Genomic DNA, 22,625 nt, shown 5'->3' on the forward strand with positions numbered 1-22,625 from the left:
TTGTAATTCTTACAACAGTTTTATGAGGTAGTCCTAGCATTTGCCACCATTTCACATATGAGGAAACAGACACAACAGACACAGAGATGTTAACTAACTTTGCTGAGTCCCACAGCTGGGAAGTGGCAGAACTAGGATTTGAACCCAGTCTCCCGCCAGATATATGTTTTTAATTACCTCAGTCTGCTGTCTCTTAGTATAGGCAGTCATGTAACATGCAGGGCAAGTGATTCCTTCTATTTCTAAAGAATGAAGTTTCTTTTATAGTCTTATTGGACCCCAAACAGAATGCTTGAGTGAGACGATAACACTGACAGTCAAAGGTGAATTCTTTGCTGTGTATTGGTTAATTGTATGCAGAAAGCACTTCTTCCAAAACTTGAATAAACTATAGTAACAATTTCATAGTAAATAGTCATATAGTCATAGAAAGTAATTTTAGATAAAAATGTAACATATTGTTGGAATTTAAAATTTTAAAGCTTTGAAAATTTTATAATACTAAAGCTAACATATTTTATACATTTATGTTAATTTTGAATAAAATTAGAAAGTAAAAAATATATATGGTAGAAATCACTTCATTTTATGTCTAAAAATACAATGAAGGGCATCAAAGGGCACTATCAAGAGAGTAAAAAGACGGCTCACAGAATTGGAGAATATATTTGCAAAGCATATATCTGATAAGAGATTAATATCCAGAATGTATAGAGAACTCCTAAAATCCAACAACAACAATGACAAAAAACCAAATAACCTGATTAAAAAATGGTCCAAAAATTTGAATAGACATTTCTCCAAAGAAGATATACAAATGGCCAATAAGCACATGAAAAGATGTTCTATATTACAAGTCATTAGGGGAATGCAAATCAAGCCACAGTTTGATATTACCTCACACCCATTAGGATGGCTATTATAAAAAACAACAACAAAAAATAAGCGTTGGTGAGAATGTGGAGAAATTGGAACCCTTGTGCTTTGCTGGTGGGGATGTAAAACGGAGTAGCCATTGGGGAAAACAGTGTGGTGGCTCCTCAAAAAGTTAAACATAGAATTACCACTTGCTCCAGCAATTCCACTCCTAGGTATATACTCAAAAGAATTGAAAGCAGGGACTCAAATTTATACTTGTACACCAGTGTTCATAACGGCATTATATGCAATAACTAAAACATGGAAACAACCTAAGTGCCTATCAACAGATGAATGAACATACAAAATGTGGTGGTATACATACAATGGAATATAATTCATTTTAAAAAGGAATGAATTTTGATACATGCTGCAAAGGATGAACCTTGAAAACATGTTAAGTGAAACGAGCCAGACAAAAAGGACAAATAATATATGATTCCATTTATATGAGATATCTAGGTTGACAAATTAAAAGAGACAGAAAGTAGAATGGAGGTTACCAGAGGCTGGGGGTAGGGGGAAATGGGAAGCTATTGTTTAATTTGTATAGAGTATCTTTTAGCAATGATGAAAAAGTTTTGGAAATGATAGTGGGTGATGGTTACAACATTGGGACTATACTTAATGCCCCTGAATTGTACACCTAAAAATGGTTAAAGTGACAAGTTTTATGTAATGTATGTTTTATCACAATAAAAATAAATAAAATTAAAAAATTGAAAAACAAAACAAAGAGGATAAGTAACTAGGGAAACCAGAAATCTTTACCATTACTTAAATGGGCCCAAAGGCCCAGTTTGTAGATACTTGTTTTTATCTTATTTATTTTTATCATTATTTTTTACCCCACCCACCTAGATACTTGTTTTTAATTAAAAAGTTGAGATGTTAAATATCTTTTTAAACAGAAGACTGAGGTAACATGTATATAAACTATATACATGTAAACTGAGACTTAATGGATAATATTTTTGTCTTTGGAAATGTTTGCTATTTCCTTCCTGACTTGTATATGCAGTTGGCATGCAAAATCAAAGTATTACGAATATGTTGCATTAAAAGGAATTAAAGGAAAGAGTTGTGATTATTTTGATGCTATTTTATAATCTCCTCCACTAGATTATTAGCTTCTTGAGAGGAGGAGCTGCCTTAACTCATGTGTAGTCCTATTCCTTGCCACTTGGTAAACCCTGATCTGTGTTTTTAAATAAATGACTGTGAACATAATCAGCAAGATTGTTTTTGTTTTGGGCATAACTGGACTGCAGTGTAGGTATTAGCAGCAATGTCACTAGTATGGCACAGGAACAAGAAAAATGGAAAAGGAACTTTAAAGCTATAAATTTGGGGGAGAGGGAGGAACTATAAAGATTTATCCTAGAATTTAAATTTCAGAAATAATTTCACACCATTTTATTAGTTTGTATAGAGTAGACAGATTGTTTTATAGATATTAAAGTACAATATATGAATTATTATTTTAATATTAGATGTTAGTACATGTTGGATCCTTCAGTGGAGACCCCAATGAGGTCATTAGCTGCTCCCTTAGAGACCTTGTGTATCAGATATGCAGCGACTATTCAGACTGCTGTAATTTATGGACTCTAAATTTTCATCCATTTGCTCGCCAAGGATCAGTCACTATGGATTCCTAATGGACAGGTGGGTAAGGAAAGTTTTCTTTTTATGTTATATATACTTCTTTTCTCTTCCCTTTCTCTCTCTCTCTCCCTCTCTCCCTCTCTTTCTCTTTCTCTCTCTCTCTCTCTCCCCCTCTCCCCCATCATTATCTGTATTTTTAGGACAAACCTATAATTAGAATAACAAACTCTCCATGCCTAATCTGTATAAGAGATTAAAAAACATGTCCCTGGGGACTCATGATTATGAAGCACTAAGAGGCAATTCAAGGACTAGAAATTAAGGGCAACGTTTTCTATTATAAGAATGTCTATTCAAACAAAGACATTTCAAATGGAAACTTTATCTTTTACTTTTTAGGTTCAGAGATTTAATATTTTTCAAAATCCTCATTATGCTACTGTCTGAACTAAGGAATATAGGAAAAGTATGTAGAGCAGAAGCATCTGTGTAGAAACCTAACTTGGATATAGAAGGAAACTGAAGGAAAGGAATTGTGTCATTTTTTTTTTAAAGATTTTCATTGGGGAATTGGGGGGATGGGAACAGTGCTGGGGAATTTGGGGAAGGGGAACAGACAAGTTGCTGTCGTTTTGTTCTTCAGTCTAGTTGTGGAGGACGTTGCTTCACTGGCCCAAGTTGGCACCATCATTGCGCTCTTCCCGGGAGAGGCAGATCAGTCGCCAGCTTCTGGACGGCCACTCACGCTGGCTGCTGGCTACACACGGTAGCCCATGGCGACCCACTGCCGCAGGGGCTGCAGCCTACGCCGTTGCAGGCGACTCTCAGCAGCCCAGCTCCAGGTTGAGCTGTTGTTCAGCATCCTAGCTGTAGAGGGCAGTGTCACTGGCCCTCATATGTAGATCCAAACCGGGGCCTTCTGGCGTCCCAAGCCAGTTCGAAACCATCACGCCACTCGGCCTGCCCGGAATTGTGTCATTTTATTGACACTATTTTTCCTGGGCCAGATGCAGTAGAGAAATGGAGGAGAAAAACACATAAAACAGAAAATTCCTTCGAGTAGATGGACAAGTGAAATATCTTTTGGCGTGTAAAGTATTTTACTGCTAAAATTACAAACTGAAATTTTCCAAAATTGGGAGACTTCTGGTATATTAGCTAAATACTATACTAATAGTAAACATTTATAATTTAAATATTATAGATCTAAACAGATGAATTCATTCTTCAAATTCTTAACAAAGGTTCAAATTTCTTGAGATTTTAATTCAAAATATCTAGGTTGAATAACCCAATATGGATTGATTTCCCAATTACATTTCAAATATAGATAATAGTATAAGCAACACTTACGAGCAAAGACATGTGATTTGTTTCACAGCAGCTATGGCATGAGCACTAGTAGGAGGGCTTTGTGGCTGCAAAGTTAACTAGCCTGAGTGGGATTTAAACTTGCAACTGTGCCTTATGTAAATGACTAACGAGGCCAACTTAGATATAAAAATGATCACTAAATGAAATTGGAAGATATGAAAAGCCACAGATCACATTATTAAATGTATCTGTGATAAACATCATTATTATTTTGTTTATGTTATTTGGTGGTACTATTTATCTTATTTTTGTCTAATCCTAAATGTTACTGTAAATATTTTCCTTTTATTCTAATTAATGTTTCTGGATATAACATTATGAAAGGATATTAGTAATATTTGCTTTTATAGATCACTGGGGTATGTTTTTATTGAAAAGATGTAGTAACATCAAGTTGAAAAGCCTGATGTAAATTGTGTAAAGTTTAGAAAGTCAAGAGGAACTTTGTTCCAGTTTGAACTCTGTCATTACCTTTCTTGTAACCTTAGACTAAAACACCATCATTAAAGCACAAATAGCAGTTGGCTATTTTGCAAATTTTATAGTAAGGCAAAGTTAATATAAAGAGTTGGAATAGCCAATAAAATAACCAAAATTCAGTTATGATTTGTCCCCTTTCCCCACTCCTCAATTTTTAATACATATTATTTATTTATTAATTATTGAAAAAGAATGTCAGAATTTCTAACCTTGCTCTGCCATTTCTTAGTGGTATGATGATTTCCTTAACCTCTCTCAGCCTCCATTTCCTGATCTGTAAAATAGACATAAGAATAGGGCCTACTTCATAGGTTTGTTATGAGAGTTTGGTGAGTTAATATGGAAAACAAGACCTTAAAACAGTGTGTGCAGCCAGCTGAGCAGATCAATTGGTTAAGAGCTCGCTCAAGAATATGAGCTCTGAGATACAGGGTCGCTGGTTCGATTCCTGGCCTGAGCTGAGCTGCCAACAGCTGCCAACAGGTGGCAGGATGGCTCAGCTAAAAAAAAATAATAAAACAATGTGTGCATATAAGTGCTCCATAAATATAAGCTACTTTTATTATTTTTGTTGTGGTGATGATATACCTACTATGTATTCAAACCTAGAGTGAATATTATGAGAGCTAGTAATATGATATACTTCCTTATCTCAAAGAATGTATTTATTTGGAGATAATGTCAGAAACCTGATTTGCAGCCCTTCATGAATGTGAGGTCCTGGCCAAATGTCCCTCCTAGCTCCCCTGGCTCTGAGATAGAGATCCTGATTCAATTTCTGTAATAAACTCTAAGTTCACTTGGAATGAGAAAAAAGACCCAACAGTTGGAATCAGAGAAAAACAAACAAGCAGAAGACTTCATTGAGAGGAAAGGACCTGAACTGAGCCCTGAAAGATAGGATTTGCAAAGGCTGGGGGGAAATCTACCACCCCTCGCCCCCCACGTTGTAGGCATTGTATTCTGTGCTTCACAGCCTTTCTCTGCATTCCTCATGACAGCCCTGTCAGGTCACATAGCCAGTATTTGCCAAATCAGGGATTAAACTCTTATCTAATCCCAAACCTTTCTTATTTCCATGTTATGCTGCTGCTTTGATAATTACAGGTTGTATTATTCTTGTCTTGGTCAGCTATATGCTTCTAAATATCACATTAGTTCTTAGTGGATAATTTTTTTTTTGTTTTGCTGATTTTTCCACTTAATTTTCTTATTTGCATACATTGCTGAATTGTACGTTTGCTTTTTAATTTAAATTTTGCTGATTTCTGTTCTTTCATAATTTAACTCAGGTGTAGTGTCTTTGCTAAGACCTCTTCTTCTGGATGTGGTCCCAACAATTCAACAGACTGCTGCTTTGGCTCTTGGGAGACTGGCTAATTATAATGATGACCTAGTAGAAGCAGTTGTGAAGGACGACATTCCTCCACAGCTTGTTTATTCATTGGAACAGAATGTAAGATTAAAAATAAAAATAAGTTATATGTTTTTGTTGTTGCTACCTTGGATTTTTAAAAATTTGATAGTTTTGGTACAGTTGCAAGCTTGTAGGTATTAGAATTATTAAGATATTAATATACCTTCAGTTCTTTGAACTGCACAATATTTTTAGGGTATTTTATTTTGGGGTTGATATGCAGCTTTTCTCAATTACTGTTAACATAAGGAGAAAACAGACTAAAAATTTTAATGAAATTATACATAAAGCAGTATTTCTGTGTATTGAGGATATTAAAGTTATAGGATCAGTTTTAGAACAGTATACTCTCGTATGAAGGCCTAGGCAAACAAAAAGTTGTTTTCAGCAATACTTATGTTACAAGCTTTTATCTCATTCACTTACTAGTCTTTTAACTCATTTCTTGCAGGAGACTTAACCTCTCTTTATGAGGTACAAAGTCCTCCGGGTTTACTTTTGCTTTTTGTTTTGTTTTGTTTTTTTAAAGGAAATTATTTTGGTGAGGAGTGGGAGAGAAAGGAGGAATTTGGGCAAGTGGAAATTAGCAGAAAGGGGGAATGAGATCAGAAAGTGTGAATTATAGGTACTGTAGTTAGTAGTGACTATTGATGCCCAATAAATTGCCTGTGAATTTGAAAATTCTGTAATATAAAAAGTCAAATTAGCTTAAGTTAATGACAAGAAATGTATCAGCATTATTTTCCCACAATTATAAGAAAATAATCTGTGGAAAGCTACTTTAAAACTCTATTCTAATTATTACAATAAATTAACTGATACTTGGTTACTGACATAAAATTAGACTTTACAACAAATATTTTAATATCTATATATGTTATATTTAAGAAGCTAAAGAAATGTACAAAATCAAAACATTATTACTAACATAGCATATTTCTTATATCATCAATATATACCAGGTTTTGAGATATAATATGTTGAAAATATACTTGATGTATTTTCTCTCTCCTATAATTTTTATTGTACCTTAAGATTTTAGACTAACTAAACAGAATGCTTTCAAAATGAATGCTATAGTCACCCAGTCACTTTTAAGTAGTCACTGTAAAGAAATAGAAACAAAGAATCTAAAATAGGGGATTAACTGGGTTCTATTAATAAAAAGAAGAGGTAGGAGCCATTACTGTGCCATTATGTGAACCATAAAACCACAGTGAGTGTTATAGCTAAATACTTACTAAATAATTTTTTAGTTATATGAAGAAAATTGTTTTATTTTCTTAGTCTGATAAATTTATATATGTGAAATATTATAAATATGAAGCATTACTTAAAATTCACATAATGCTAAGTCATTTGTATTTACCTTTTAAAAAAATCATTTCTAAAAAGGGATAAATAACATATCCCACTGTTTAGACAGTTTATTTGCCAGGATAAGTTTTAAAATGTATCAAGAGTGTTTTGCCTTTATGTTTATCCAATGATTGGTAAGTGCATCTCAAAACATGGTTGTTACTTCAGGATAATTTAGGACACCAGAAAGATTAGTTGAGGCCATGAAAGGCCTACCATGCTCAGAGACTGAGAGCAAGTAAAGAAACAAATTTGTGAGTTGACAATTTAGTTGCACATGCTGAGTCTAAGAGTTCCCATAGGTCAAACAAATACCTTTCAGTGTGATGCAGATACATAAAATCTCATTATTTTATGAATTTGTAGGAAATATAATAAGTAGGAGATATAATATTTTATTTTATAAATGCATGTTTTAGAATAAAACATTTGAAATGTAATGTAAGACATTGTTTTAGTTCAGTCATTGAACAAAAGCTATGGGATGCAAAAAAATAAAAATAATTTAGCAAGATGTTTTTCATGCTTTGTATTTAAATGCTGTTGAGCTTTGTTACAGTAACGTCATTTTTATATCAGTTTTGGTCTATTTTAACTTTTGGTTATATATGTACTCAACTCACTTTGAGTTTTATTTGTTTTATCCTTGTAGCATTTTTATAAGAAAGCAGCTGCCTTTGTGTTACAAGCAGTTGCTAAACATTCTCCTCAAATAGCTCAGGATAGTTGAATACAGAGCACTGGATAGGCTGGTGATATGCTTGGAAAATTTTGACTCTGGAGTGAAGGAGGCTGTAGCCTGGGCACTTGGGTATATTGCAAGACATAATGCAGGTAATGGAGCATTTTTAAAAATAGGATTATTAGGGCCAGCTGAGTGGCTCAGTTGGTTAAGCGCTCATTCAAAAGTGTGAGCTCTGAGTAGCAGGTTTGCCAGTTTGATTCCCAGCCTGAGCTGAGCTGCTGCTAAGCTACCAACAGGTGGCGGGATGGCTCAGCTAAAACAAACAAACAAACAAAAAGGATTATTAAAGTTTAGATGTATTAGGTAAATCTGATTTTGCTTAGTAAAGCATAGGTGAGGTTTTAATGATGTTTCTATACATTATAGGAGATAAGTTTTGAATGATGCCAAAGTTGTTTGGATAAAAAGTTTACAAAAACCTATACATTTTAGTTAGCCAAAGAGAAATTGAAGATGGAAAAAGAAAGGGAGAGAATGGGGCAAATGAGATATTGATTATTTCTCAAAGACTTTGGCAAATTGGTTCAGTTAAGAAATTATTGTAGTGTGTCACTCCTCAGGGTACATTGGGTCTTCACTCTTACTCATAATAGGGCCACATGGTATGAGTAAGTAATGTTGAAAAGATATGGACATGATAACTTTCTAGAACATTTTTGTATTCCGCACATATTGGGCAGGAAGGAGGAGGAGAAAGAGAGGGAGCTCAATGAAGTCATCAAGAAGCGACCTGGACCTCTTGTGTGAATTGCTCCCACCACTTTATAGAAGTTGCAAAATAATATGAACAAATAACAGAACAAGAATATAGAGTTTAACAAACATATGTAAAAATGATCAACTTTGCTAGTAATCAAGAACTACATGTTAAAATATTAGTGAATACATCTTTTCCCACCTATTATCATTTAGGGAAAAAAAGAATAAAGCAGTGGTGAAGAGCACCGTGGTATTAGACAGGATATGAGTTGGAGTCCATGTTCTACCACTTAGTTACCATGCGACATTGAACATGGCTTTTAAACTTTCTGAACCTTAACTTCCTCATCTGCAAAAGGAGAGTACTAACTAAAAGTAACTGCTTCAGAGATTTGTTGTGAGGATGATGAGATAATATATGTGAAGCACTTAGACTAGTGCTTGACACATGGTAAATATTCAATAAATGGAAGATAATAGTATTAATACTGAAGTTTGGAGAGGACCTGATGATGTTTATGCTCATTGGCAGAGGCACTACAAATTATATAAACTTGTGGAAAGTAGTTTGGTAAAAATAATCTAAGTCGTGAAAGACTCCACAGTTACTCCAAAAAACTTGCTTTGGGAATTCATCCTAAGGAAAGAATTTAACGAAAGAAAAACTATATTCATGAGAATGTTATTGTAGCAGTATTTGTAATATCAAAAACCTCAGTAGTTGGCAGGAATTTAGAGGTTAAGTTATGGTAGTTTACTTAATGGAGTCTCATTCAACAAGTTAAAAAGGTAACTGTGAATCCTACATGGTAACATGGAAAAGTGACTATAATGTAAAGAGGACAAAATTGTATATTTCAATTATAATAATATAAAAATATTTTTTATGTGGACAGAAATTATAAAAAGATACATGTTTGTGTTAGTAGGGTAATTGAATTAAAGATATTCTTTGTTTTTCAGGTTTTTCAATGTGTTTGTGTGAGTATGTGTGTGCATATATACATGTTCATATACACATATATGGGGGTGCCAAAAAATGTATACACATAACTTGTATTCATCTTTTGTTATCAATATATATTGAGTATTATAATTTTAATAGAGTTTTTTCCTTTCCAAAAATGTGTATACATTTTTTGGCGCCCCTGGGTATATATTATATAATTAACATATAGTATATTATATATATATTATTGGGTTGTTGGAAAAGTCATGATGCATGTTTGCAACAAATGGCACTAGTTCATTTTTGGAAGTACTAGAGTCATTCGCATCTATGTTGTTGCTATGTCATTTGACAGGTGACAGTTCTAGCTTCATTCTAAAAAAAAAATTGAGCAATTTGGTTGAGTTTTGGAAACTTTACAACAAGTTGAAGATGGAAGACCAAACTGTGCACTTTTGCCATATTTTACTATTTTACTTCCATAAAGGGAAGAATGCGCATCAAGCTTGTGAAAAGTTGCATAAAGTTTATGGTGACAATGCTCTACAAGAACATCAGTGCCAACGATGGTTCATGAAATTCCGTGCTGGTGATTTTGATCTCAGTAACGCTCCTTCGTCAGGGAGGCCCACCGAGGTTGATGACGACAAAATAAAGGCATTGATCGAGTCAAACCCACGTTACATGACACAAGAGATTACAGAAACATTGAATATCCATCATTCAAGCATTCATGACCACTTGAAGAAGCTGGGATATGTAAGCAAGTTCGATATTTGGGTTCCGCATGAACTCAAAGAAGTTCATTTAATGGTGCGTATAAACATCTGCAATATGCTCATTAAACATGAGGAAAATAATCCTTTTTTGAAGTGACTGATAACTGGTGATGAGAAGTGGATTGTTTACAACAATGTGGTGTGCAAACGGTCTCGGTCCTGATGTGATGGTTCGCTTCAAAGGACATCGAAAGCAGACATTCATCAGAGGAAGGTTATGCTCTCAGTGTGGTGGGATTTTAAAGGTGTCGTGTTTTTCGAGCTCCTACCAAGGAACCAACAATCAATTCGAATGTGGACTGTCGGCAATTGGACAGTTTGAACGAATCCATCATCCAGAAATGTCCAGAGCTTGTTAGTTGTAAAAGAGTTGTGTTCCATTGCTATAGCTCGAGACCACACACAAGTTTGATCACCCGTCAAAAATTATTGGAGCTTGGATGAGATGTGTTGCCACACCCACCATACTCGCCTGACCTTGTGCCGAGACTTCCACTTGTTTCACTCTCTTCAAAACTCCTTGCATGGTATAACGTTTATTCAGATGAGGTTGTAAATGAGCACTTTGTTCAGTTTTTCGCAAATAAAGACAGGTCCTTCTGTGAACGAGGAATTATGAAGCTCGCTGAAAGATGGCAAAAGGTTATCGAACAAAGCAGGCAATATATCATTGATTAATCTTTGTTCTTTATATAAATAAATGACCTTTGAAAAACATAGACAAAATACATCATGACTTTTCCAACAACCCAATAGGATTCACAACACCCGCGTTTTTTAACATAGCCACAGCAGTTACATAGCATACAGAATGGTGGCTGATGGCTAACTGGTTACAGCTGATGGCCAGCTGGTTACATAAATGCTTGCATGTGCAGGCTAAATAACCGAGCCAGTACTTTTCCACATAAAGCCTGGAAACTGCTCTCTAGGACTCCATCCCAACAGACACACCATCACATCTGCTATAATATATTTCATTGGTACAGTGTGAGAGGAGGCTACACAAGGATGTGAATAGGAGGAGGCAGGCAACACTGGGGGCCATCATAGAGGCTGCCTCCCACAAAACCCTTTATTCTTCACCAACACATCTGAGAGAGGCAACATCCTTCCATGGTAACAATAGCTCATGATAGCTACAATTCTGAACTGAAAGGTTGGCATCTTTAATTGCAGGTGGAAGTGAGAAAAGGGTGGATAGGAAATTTGCATATTATTATGAAAAAGTCTAATGTATGATTTTTATTTATCTCCCCACCTCGCAAATGTCATTTTTCCTACTGTCATCATTTCCACACCACTTCTATCCACTCAATCTTCAGAGTCACTAGTCAACCCTTACACATGGGTTGAGTGTTGGAGAGATTAAGGGATAGTACATACATCCATCCATATGCTTTGAAGGTTAAGTAATTCTAGCTCCTTTAAAAAGTCAAGTGAGTCAAATAAGCCATTGATCTGAAGTTAATAGGGCCTTAGTAAGAAATTACAATCAGCTGGGATGGACGGCACAGTCTTACAGATCTCAAGTACCAAAAGCAGCTTCAAACTACTGGATTATCGGAAAAGTCATGACGCATTTTTTGCAATGAAAAACAGAAAAAATACATTATGACTTTTCTGACAACCCAATATGTTAAGAAGTGGAGACGAGAGAAAGAGAAGGTAGGAAAAGATAAAGACTTGAGTATGGCCTTGGAAGATAATAGGTAACATAAGATTTAAAGCAATTTTTAAAACTCCAATTTTAGCAATTTTTAGTTTTTACTTATAGTTACTTAGCTAAGACTAATCTGAATAGAATAAGGCAAAACTACAGAGGGGGTCTGGAGTGCTCTTGTAATGAAGAAAATAAATTACTTGGAGTCAGAGCTTTACAAAATACACTTTTTGTATCTAGAAATATTTTCATTTGTTTTCCACTTTTTATAATATTGCAACCATGGTTGTAGTTCTACTCTGCCTACAATTCTGCATTTTGCTTGTCTGATCAAACATTTTACCATTAATACCAAGAGAAAACACTGAATGAATGTCCTATTAATCTCAATATATTCCATTTTTAAGAAATCTCCGAAAAAGAAATCAAGTTATTTGGGGTTAAATACTCTGTTTTCACTGATAATTCAGGATGTGAGTGATGATTTCTTTTATTACTTACTAGGGTAACAATTCCCTTTCCTTCTAAGAAATCTATGCAGTAATCTCTTCTGCGAGCTTCTGGGTCCCACCTCCTAAGTATTGTGAAATATTGAAATTACAGTGGGAATTCCATGTGGGAGCCAGGTTATAGCAAAAATTTGAAATGGAATCCTTAAGACAGATCTATTTATGAACTATTATCATTTAGCCTCAGACTCAACAAAATGGAAGTAGGGAAAGGCTATCTGTGCGTACCTGCCTGGGCATGCAACTGTACAGCTGTCCCTCAAAGCTCTTTTGTTTGCACCACCTTTTGAAATACTCATGTTACAATGTGTGTGCAATAAGGCCTCTGACATTAAAAAAAAAGTTATTAAATATATTCATGTAGCTTCCCCATGATAACCAGCTTCTGACTTAAAACACTGCCTTAGTTTTCTTAATCAACACGTGTATTGGGTTGTCGGAAAAGTCATGACACATTTTTGCAACGAAAAACTGAAAAACTACATCATGACTTTTCTGACAACACAATACTTCCTGTGTCTCGACTGGCCGCCAGCGAGACTGTGGTGCAGAAAGACTCCTTGTTGGGGTATTGGCGGGTGTTTGCTTCTTGTGTTTCGACTGGCTATCCTTGAGAATATAGTGGTCTGAACCCCCTATCCCTGGCTCCATTGTTGTTCCTTTTTGGCCTCACCATATCCAGTGTTCACCTGCCGGGAGCTGAGCTCCTGCATTAACAGTGTCACTTCTGAGATTAGATTATACAAGACTGTAGCTTTTGTCTTCGGTTTTCTTTTTTAGATCACTCACTTTGGGAGAGGCCTCATCATGAACACCCTGTGGAAAGACCCCAGAAATGGGGAGGAATTGGAACCTTCTTCTAACATTGCCATGAGTGTGCTCGGAAGCAGGGCTCCAGACCCAGTCAAGCCTCAGATAACTACAGCCTCCTCCTGCTTACAGCCTAGTGAGCGGTCACAGCCTGAACCACCCAGCTAAGCCGCCCCCAGATTCCTGACCTACAGAAACTATGAAATAATAAATGTTTCCTGTTTTAAGCAGCTAAGTGTGGTGTGATTTGTTACACAGCAGTGGGTAACTAAACCAATTATAATCAGCTGGGTTAGACCAAACACGAGACAAATTTCTTCTGCTTTGGAAGTGACAGTCCTAAAATAATACCAGAGTATGGTCAGTATATAACCATTGTGGCAATTGCAACACCATATTTGTTTTGACTATAATTTTACCAAATAATGAAAAATGTAGTTGAATGGGGTAACTGATTATTATAACAAAATTAACATAAGTGGTAGCCAAATTAAAAAAATATTTTTAACCTGCTTTAAAGGTTTTGAAGTGATACAGCTATATATTTTACAGCCAGATGCAAAAGCCAGCTTATCTTTAAACTGATAGATAGGGAGGGCCACCTGTGCATAGAAATGATGATTCATAACTTTCCTTCACTTTTTAATGAAACAAATAAAATATAACTTTTTGTAGGGCTTAGGAACAGTGAGTAAAAGTAGTGTTTGAAAAAATAAAACGCAATAAAGTTAAAAGAAATTAGAGTTCCTGAAGTGTTTGATTTGCCTGATTATTTTTGAATTAGTGTGCTAAATACACACACACACACACACACACACACACACACACACGTTTTTTCCTTTATTTCTTTTGGAGAGCCTCTTCATTTTGAGTACTTTTTGTGAGTTTTCACGATGGATCAGTTATTTTTGCTCAAACTCTTTCCCACCTCTCTGTTGTGAGCAGAAAAGTTAGTTGAGTATCATATGTTTAGATTAATCCTTTTTTTTGCAGGCCAATTATTAGGTTTTCATCAATTGCTTGGAATTCTCCTCTGAATTTTCTTAAATAACCACTAAAGTGGTTCTTCTTTTATGACTCAAAAAACATGACTGCAGGAATCAAAGTTAGAAAGAACCTTTCCACATCCAGAAAGCTCCCCCACAGGCTGTTAGAAGATGTGAGGTTTAAGCCTATGCTGTAAAATGGTGGTTGCAGGCTGTAGCTGGTCCACAGATTAATGTATTTTATTAGGCCTGTACTATGTTGTCTCACACAGTCTTTGAAAGAAAGAAAGAAAGAAAGAAAGAAGGAAGGAAGGAAGGAAGAAAGAAAGAAAGAAAGTTGCCAATACTTAAAAACTGAGCAATTTCACATTAAAACTCAGATTTCTGGCTTCTCTTGAAATAGCAAAAGATCTGACAACATAGACCTGTATTCCTACGCGGCCACACTGGGCTGAAGCTGAGTAACTTCCGTTCCTTGTAGCTGGTGCCTGTCCTTCTCCATTTTACTGTTGCTCCCCCAGTGGGTATTTTTCTGACACTCTCTGGCTTCACTTATTCTAGTTTCTTGAGTGAGCATCGCAGACATTTCAGCTTACCACTCCTGATCTAAACAGGCAACTAACAGTTAAGAGGAGCAGTTGAGGCCATCGTGAGCACTATTGAAGCAAAATTGCTTTTGCCTGATTTGTGTAGTTTTACCTGTTACAGTCATGCCTACTAAATGCCGATGGGCATTCCTGTCTGCGCTCTTCCTTTCTAGTCAGCATAAAGTCATTTCTAATATTCCATTCATCAGTTTTAGAGAGTACTAATTTTATAAATATGTTGATCTTATAAGTTGTTCCTTTTATCCATGTCTTTTTTATTTTAAAATTAAATCTGAAGTTATACTGAGTTTTTTTGATTATGCGAAATTGAAGATTTTAATCCATTTAAATGGTGACACTTCACACCTGTTAGAGAGCACTTCAAGTTCAGTCTTTATTTTGTTAGGAAAAAATCCCAAAACCGAAAACCCAGATCCTAAAAACAGCATAGAAGAAAATTCATAAGAAAAAGCAACTATGTGAGAAGCAAAGAATTGTCACCCCAAATTTTCATGTTATAATATTCAAAGAACTGCATGCACATAACCTTCATAAATATTATTAGAAGAACCATGGAAAAACAGAGACAGAGAGAAGTGTGAGGGGATGACCCCACCACCACCCTTGTCACAGTCCCACAGAGGAGGTCTCCTCAGTTTCTTCACTCAGTAATGAGCTATTCATGAGGCCCAACAGAACTAGTTATTCCTTTACTTAACACAGCTGACCATCAAATCTGAGGACTGTATATTCAATTGTACACATGTGTGCAATATATGCAATATATTAATATTAATAAGGAAGGTGTTATTGGGTAGTTTATTCTCTCTGACAATTAAAATGTAAACAGGGCATGGATTAAGGCAAGAGGGAAAGTGTGAAAAAGTAAATGGATATTTCTAGTGTATATTAGTAATTCTTTAAAGAATAATTATATACCCTCTCCTAATAATTTTCTTTAAGGGAGGCATACATTCCCACCTTTTTTTTTTCCCACTTCTATTAGCATTTATTTGATGCTGAATTTATTCCCAGGCCATAAGTTTTTGTTTCTTCAGTTTCTTCTGGGAGATCTTTTTCTTCTGTGCAGCCTTCTCTTCTGGTCTAGAACAACCTGCTCTTTCTCATTAAGGACCATCTCAGTGTGGCAGAAAGGGCTCATGTATGGGTTAATCTGCCCATGAGAGTCTACATCTAAACTCTTCAGCATTACTGTCTGCCTTTTTAAGCATTTGCAGCAAAAATTCTGCACTGTTTTTGAGTCACTGACCCTGCGTCCAGCCCCACTGTTTGGCCTGGCCGCAGCTACCAACTCCACCATTGTAACGACGGAACAGCATGCATTGCTTCTGTAACGTGACGTCCTTTAGATACTTGGTGGCTTTTCAGATATTCATACCCTTGATGGATGGCCTGGGCAGTTTCATGAGTGTTCTTAAAGTGAACACGAAGATTTGAACCTCACGATTTGCATGATTTTGTGGGGCTCTCTGGGTCAAATGAATAGTGAATCATTTTCAGGGGTCACCTCAGGCCGCTTACAGGAATAACATTCCCACTGTTTTTTAAAATAAGAAACTTTCTGTCATATTGAGAAACTAAAATGTTTATATTTATTTTTCCTATACAATAGTAATGTTAATATAGTTAGCCCCAGTGTAGCTATAAGTATGGGCAAAAGATATGTTCATGTTTCTTTTATTTAAAAAAAATATAATCACGTTGAAGACAATTTGGCAAGTAAAGAAGAAAAATATATCACCAATAGTACCATTAACTCAGTATAAATCCTGTTAGTATGTTGATATAGCATACTAACTTTTTCTCTGCATTTTCTTTGCATAACTACTTCTAATCTTACTTGTTATTAGCAGTATATGATTATGTCACTTGTTATTGCACAATAGAAGGCATATTTTTAAAAAAACTTTTTAAGATGCCCTTAAAATTTAAAACGATGCTAAAATATTTTCAAAGATATGGGATGATAAATTTCTTGGCTCCCTGCTTTTTTGTGGGGGAGGGGGAGAAACAAACCTTCTATGAGCCTCTGATTCTGTACATGTCAATCTTTGATTTCATAAGCATGGTAATTAATTGAACCAAAACTTATTTCCAAATTAGAGTTTAAAAATGAGCTCTGTGAATTTCTCCTATGGGAAGATATTTTTACATGTATCAGAATTTTTTATGTTTTGGTTACTACTGCTTTTTTTAGAGTATGAAAGTACAGTATAGGGAGAAAAGAAAACAGCAAAAGGAAGTTAGGTGGAGTGGGAAGCACTGCCTGAAATGCACTTCTGTATACATTTTCACCAAACACTCCACAGATGTGACTCCTAGCTCTGCTCCGTACTTGCAGTGGTCTGTTTGTATATTCATCCTGAGCAAAGAACTCCAGAACAAAACAGTGTTTTACTCCATTCTGCAGCCTCAACATCTAGCCAAATTTCTAGCACATAATAAGCATTTAATGAACACTCAATGACTGCAAGAAGAGAGGAAAATACACACATACAGTCAGCACGAACAAAGACAGAACTACATTAGAATGTTTTTTGGCTATAAGTTATCAACTACAAGTGGCTTAAACAATAAGGACATTTTTTTATTTCACATGACACAAAAATTCAGATCAGGGCATCTCCAAGGTTGGTTACGCAACTGAACAGTGTCATGGAGGCCCCAGATGTTTTTCATTTTTGTACTCAGTCATCCTCAGCATATTAGTGATTTCTTATAGTTGCAAGATGGATGTAGGAGTCCAGATGTCACTTGCAGACATGACCATGTCCAGCAAAGAAGAGTCAGTGTTTGCTCCTGTGTGTCTCTGTTTATGTTAGAGGAAAACCTCTCACAGATGCTTTCAGCTGACTTCTATTCAGGCCCCATTGGCCAGGATTGGTTCACAAGTCCATGCCCTGGCTGACAAAGGCTACAGGCGAGACACCAAGAGTCACTGGCACAGAAATGCGAGAGGAAGCAATAGTAGGGAAGAGGAGAAAGATATGCCATAGGAGAAAGAGTAGCAATAAAGGCAGGCTAACTACAGAGGTAGCTAATAGTGGAATATGGTATAGTGTGCATTATTTATGCCTATTCTTACCCGTATGTACTACACGGTCTTATACCTAACATATGTATGAAGGTAGTAGAACAGTGTAATTTTATTTTTATTTATTTTAAAAAATATTTTATTGGGGAATTGGGGGAGGGGAACAGACAAGTTGCTGTCCTTTGGTTCTTCAGTCTAGTTGTGGAGGACTTCGCTTCACTGGCCCATGTTGGTATTGTGATCATTGCTCTCTTCCCAGCTGAGGCAGCCAGTCGCTGGCTATTGGACTGCTCACAGCAGCTCACAGCGGCTCACAGCGGCTCATGGCAGCTCTTGGCAGCCCACTGCAGCTCTTGACAGCCTGCGCCATCACCAGCCACTCACAGCAGCCCAGCTGCAGGTCGAGCTGTTGTTCACAATCTTAGCTGAGAGGTCACAACATCACTGGCTGATGTGGGATCTGAACTGGCAGCCCTGCTGTTCAGAGCTGGTGGTCCCAAGCCAAACGCTTAACCAACTGAGCCACTTGCCTGGCTGGAACAATGTGATTTTAAATAACAATGGGTGCCACCCAGGAGCAGATGCTGACTTTTTTAGGACAATGTAAATTTGGAGATATAAACCACTATGCTCTACACTGAAATTAACATAAAATAATATTGAGTGTCAACTGTAATTGCAATATTAAAAAAGGGGGTGTAAAGGTGAAGGGGAATAAGAGGTTCAAATTTCCAGTTATAAAATCAATAAGTCATGGGATGTAATGTATAGCATGGGGAATATAGTCAATAATATTGTGATAGCATGGTACCGTGTCAGATGGTTGCTGGGCTTATCATGGTGATCACTTCTTTAGGAATATAAATGTTGAATCATTATGGTGTATACCTGAAACTAATACAATATTGCATATTAACTATATTTTAATAAAAATCTTTTTAAAAAATTGGAGATGGAACGTATATGAAATTGCAAGTACAAAGTTGCTAGGCCCAATCCAAGTCCTTGGAAGCTTCATTACCTTCATGGCGAATCTTCCTCCAGTGTCATCCTCAGCCTTCCCTGCATTTAACATCAGAACTCTAGAGAGAACTGAAAACAGCTTAGAATGGGATTGGCAAACAAGTTAGAAGAGCAGAGTTTGCTTTATTATTAATATTACAGAGTTCAGGGAAAAGAGGATATGGCACTCTGTTATTCAAGGAAAGGATAAAATGAGTGGGGATTACAGAGATAATAGATTTTTTTTTAAAAGAACCTTAGGTTTTTATTAATAGTACTTTTAAACAGTTGTAGTTTACTGTATATTCTTTACTCTCATAAAAGTGATATACATAGATGAACTAACCTTATACTCTCTTGAAACAAAATGTTTAGTCCATTGTATATGTTTTAGGTGCCCTTAAATATACGTAGAAAGTTGATATTACCATACGACACCTGTATACTTTGGACTGGATTGAATAACATGTTAATTAACATAAAATATGAAAATTATATCTAGAAGTTCCATATAATATCACACTTTATGTTTCTTTCCATTTCCCTTGGATGGATGGGGGAAGGAGAGAAACAGTGATCACCTGTTTTACCTGCTGTCTTGTTGGTCTTCAGGCAGTTCAAGTAGAATCACAGAGATGCTTCTGAGGAAAGTGTTGGTATTCAAGTCTGTTGCTGCTGTTGTCTTTTTAAAAATAACTTTTCCACTTATCTGCCTCTAGTTCTTGAGATTACATATTAATTTACCATTGTATTTCATATTTCACACCACATTTTAAAGATTGAAACTATTTGCTAATCAATGTAGATTTCATTTGTAGAAGCCTGTCATCTGCACCAGAGTTGAAAGCATCTGGCACATAGTACCCTTCCATTAATACTTGCTAATGAAAGAAAGACTGAATTGTTTATGTAATATTGGGACTTCTAAGATAATTATAATAATTTAAGGAAAACAAATACTGGATGTTAATGTGTGTTTTCTAACATTATTTCCTTTTAGAAAATATGATATTACCAATCTTTTGAAAAATTAAACACCATATTTTCTTTAAAGACTTTAAGTGATATGCTGAAGAGCTAGCTTGGCTATTAAGACTTAAATGGTCAGGGCACTACAAATCTGGGAAAATGAGGACAGAATTTGAAAGGAAGAGATTATAGAAATGGTCATAGGTGACTTAGTAAGAGAAGCCATGAATACAATAAAAGCAGAATCTGTGACTATGTATTGTGTGTTATGCTTCTCAAAAGACATTTTTTACATATATATTACATGGGTCTGCCTGCTTATCTCTCATTATCTATAATTAAAATATGTTATTTTTATAGCTGTTATTCTTAGGCACGCAAGTAAATCATGCATTTTCAAAAGATGTTTATTTCTGATATGTAAAATGCTTAGGATAAATTTAGTCTTTTATCTCAACATTAACATTTATATAAAGTATGCTATTCAGTTGTAGATCTTGTTTTTGAAAGTGTTTTTATATGTATAATAAAAATGCACCTTTTTATTTTGCATAAAGTTTTTAAAAATCTTTCAAAAGTACTATAAGATGAAAGGAATTTAAAAATCGACATTATTGACACAAGATTCATATTAATGTTTACTCATGTAAATAGCACAAAATACTGCCTAATTAGTGTGGTTGGTAAATTTTTGGTGCTTTAATTTTCTCTGTTATTGTAAACCATGCATAAAATGCTTGCCCATTGAAAAGTGCAGAATTGTCAGAGCTTTAAACAGCTGACATCTGCTTACTCTCTTAAAAAAAAAAAAAGAAAAGAAAAAGAAAGAAAAACAAGCCATTTCAGCCTAATCTACCTCAAATGTGTTCATGTAAATGGAGGCCCATCTATTGACCTGTATTCTTTTCAGCTCAGGATTGGTCCACATGGTTTACGAAACCAGGAAGGCTGATTTGAAATGCAGATGTCGAGACAGTGAAGCACACCCTCCCCTTTTTTCTTTGCTGTATCTGTCAGGTTGAAAAATGGCTTGCACAAGGGTCAGTCACCCATACTCACTTAATTACTTTTCTTGGGCCCACAGAACTGTCACAAGCTGTGGTGGACGCGGGAGCGGTTCCTCTTTTAGTACTCTGTGTTCAGGAGCCAGAAATTGCTTTGAAAAAGATTGCTGCTTCGGCTCTCAGCGATATTTCAAAGCACTCTCCAGAGCTGGCGCAGACAGTGGTGGATGCGGGAGCGATTGCTCACTTAGCCCAGATGATCCTGAACCCTGATGCTAAATTGAAGGTATTTAAAAATAATAAAAAAACAAACCAGTCTTCTGTTAATCTAAGAAAATGGAAATGTGTATAGATTAATATTATACATTTAAAATAATTTGTAAATTATCACTGAAAACAGATGTGACTATATTGCATATTTGGTCTTCTAATATGTGAAAATCGTGCTGTAAACATTAGACAATAAACACATGACTGGGAAGGAATGTGCAAGGCTTAAAATTAGAAGTAGCATCAGTATTAACATTAATCACTAAAATAAGAAATCACATAATGATTGAATTTCAGGGTGGGAAGAGACCTAAAGGTTTTCTAGCTCACCACTATTTAAATTTCCTAAGAAAATTGTCATATTTATATTACTCTTCTTTATAGCTTTCTAAAATCTGATTTTCATTTAATAGTCACCAATTATACTTTTATATTCTAATGGTTATATCCTATAAGGTTTTTAAATTGTTAGTATTAACTAAGCAATGGAAAGTTCTTTGAAATGTTATCAGCATCGTACCAAAAATAAGATGTTAGTTCTGCTTGATCTTTTTCTACTACCTTACCACATGTATTGTAAATAACAATTTAAGTGTTCCATAATTAAGAACTAGTATTCATCCAAAGATCATATTCTTAGATCATCTGCGATAGAGATTAAAATACCCCATAGAAAACTAAGACACTTAATTTGGAAATGAGGGAATTTGAGAAATTGAGTATTTAGATATAAGACTAGGATGTGAATGTCTTGACACTCAGAAATCTTAGGTTATGTTAGATATGCAATTGTTTTTTTTTCCTTATTATAGAGGAATTTGACTATGTATAAAGCTGCTTAAAATGTATCTGAACTCTGCAGTGGACTCTACATAATGTTTTGTTTTATTTTGATTTTTGCTTAACAGCGTCAGGTCCTTTCAGCTCTCAGTCAGATTGCAAAACAATCTGTGGATCTGGCAGAAATAGTGGTTGAAGTAGAGATTTTCCCAATTGTACTTACCTGTCTGAAGGACAAAGATGAATATGTAAAGAAAAATGCTTGTACTTTAATTAGAGAGATTGCAAAACACACACCTGAGGTTAAAAAAAAAGAAAAAAAGCTTTAAATACCATAACATGAGTTAGTTTTCGTGTTGAAGTCAAACATCAATTTGTACATAGGTCCCAAGTGCCGTGCCACATGATCTGGTTAGGTCAGTGTTTCTCATCCTGAGCACTGTGGACATTTTTTACTAGATAACTGTTGTGGGGGTTTGTCCTGTATATTGTAGGATGGATATTTTGTAGCATCCTTTCCTTGGCCTCTGCCCATAGATGCCAGTAGCACCCCTTGCCACGTCAAGACAATCAAAAGTGTCTCCATATATTGCCAAATATTTTCCAAGGGACAAAAGTGCCTCCACTCACCTCATTGAGAACCACTGGGTTATATCACTGAA

At 35.5% G+C, this 22,625-nt stretch overlaps 1 protein-coding gene across 1 annotated transcript in view; it reads left to right on the top strand.

Moving 5' to 3' along the window:
• LOC109394747 (sperm-associated antigen 6-like) overlaps window positions 1–22,625 on the top strand; it is a 63,988-nt gene that overhangs the window by 19,416 nt on the left and 21,947 nt on the right. Inside the window, 6 exon segments of the mRNA XM_019665129.1 lie at window positions 5,673–5,836; window positions 7,809–7,876; window positions 7,878–7,990; window positions 20,994–21,199; window positions 22,092–22,265; window positions 22,348–22,379. Coding sequence (XP_019520674.1) covers window positions 5,673–5,836; window positions 7,809–7,876; window positions 7,878–7,990; window positions 20,994–21,199; window positions 22,092–22,265; window positions 22,348–22,379 — 757 coding nt within the window.

Source organism: Hipposideros armiger, unplaced genomic scaffold (genome assembly GCF_001890085.2).
Source record: "Hipposideros armiger isolate ML-2016 unplaced genomic scaffold, ASM189008v1 scaffold_434, whole genome shotgun sequence".
Taxonomy (NCBI): Eukaryota; Metazoa; Chordata; class Mammalia; order Chiroptera; family Hipposideridae; genus Hipposideros; species Hipposideros armiger.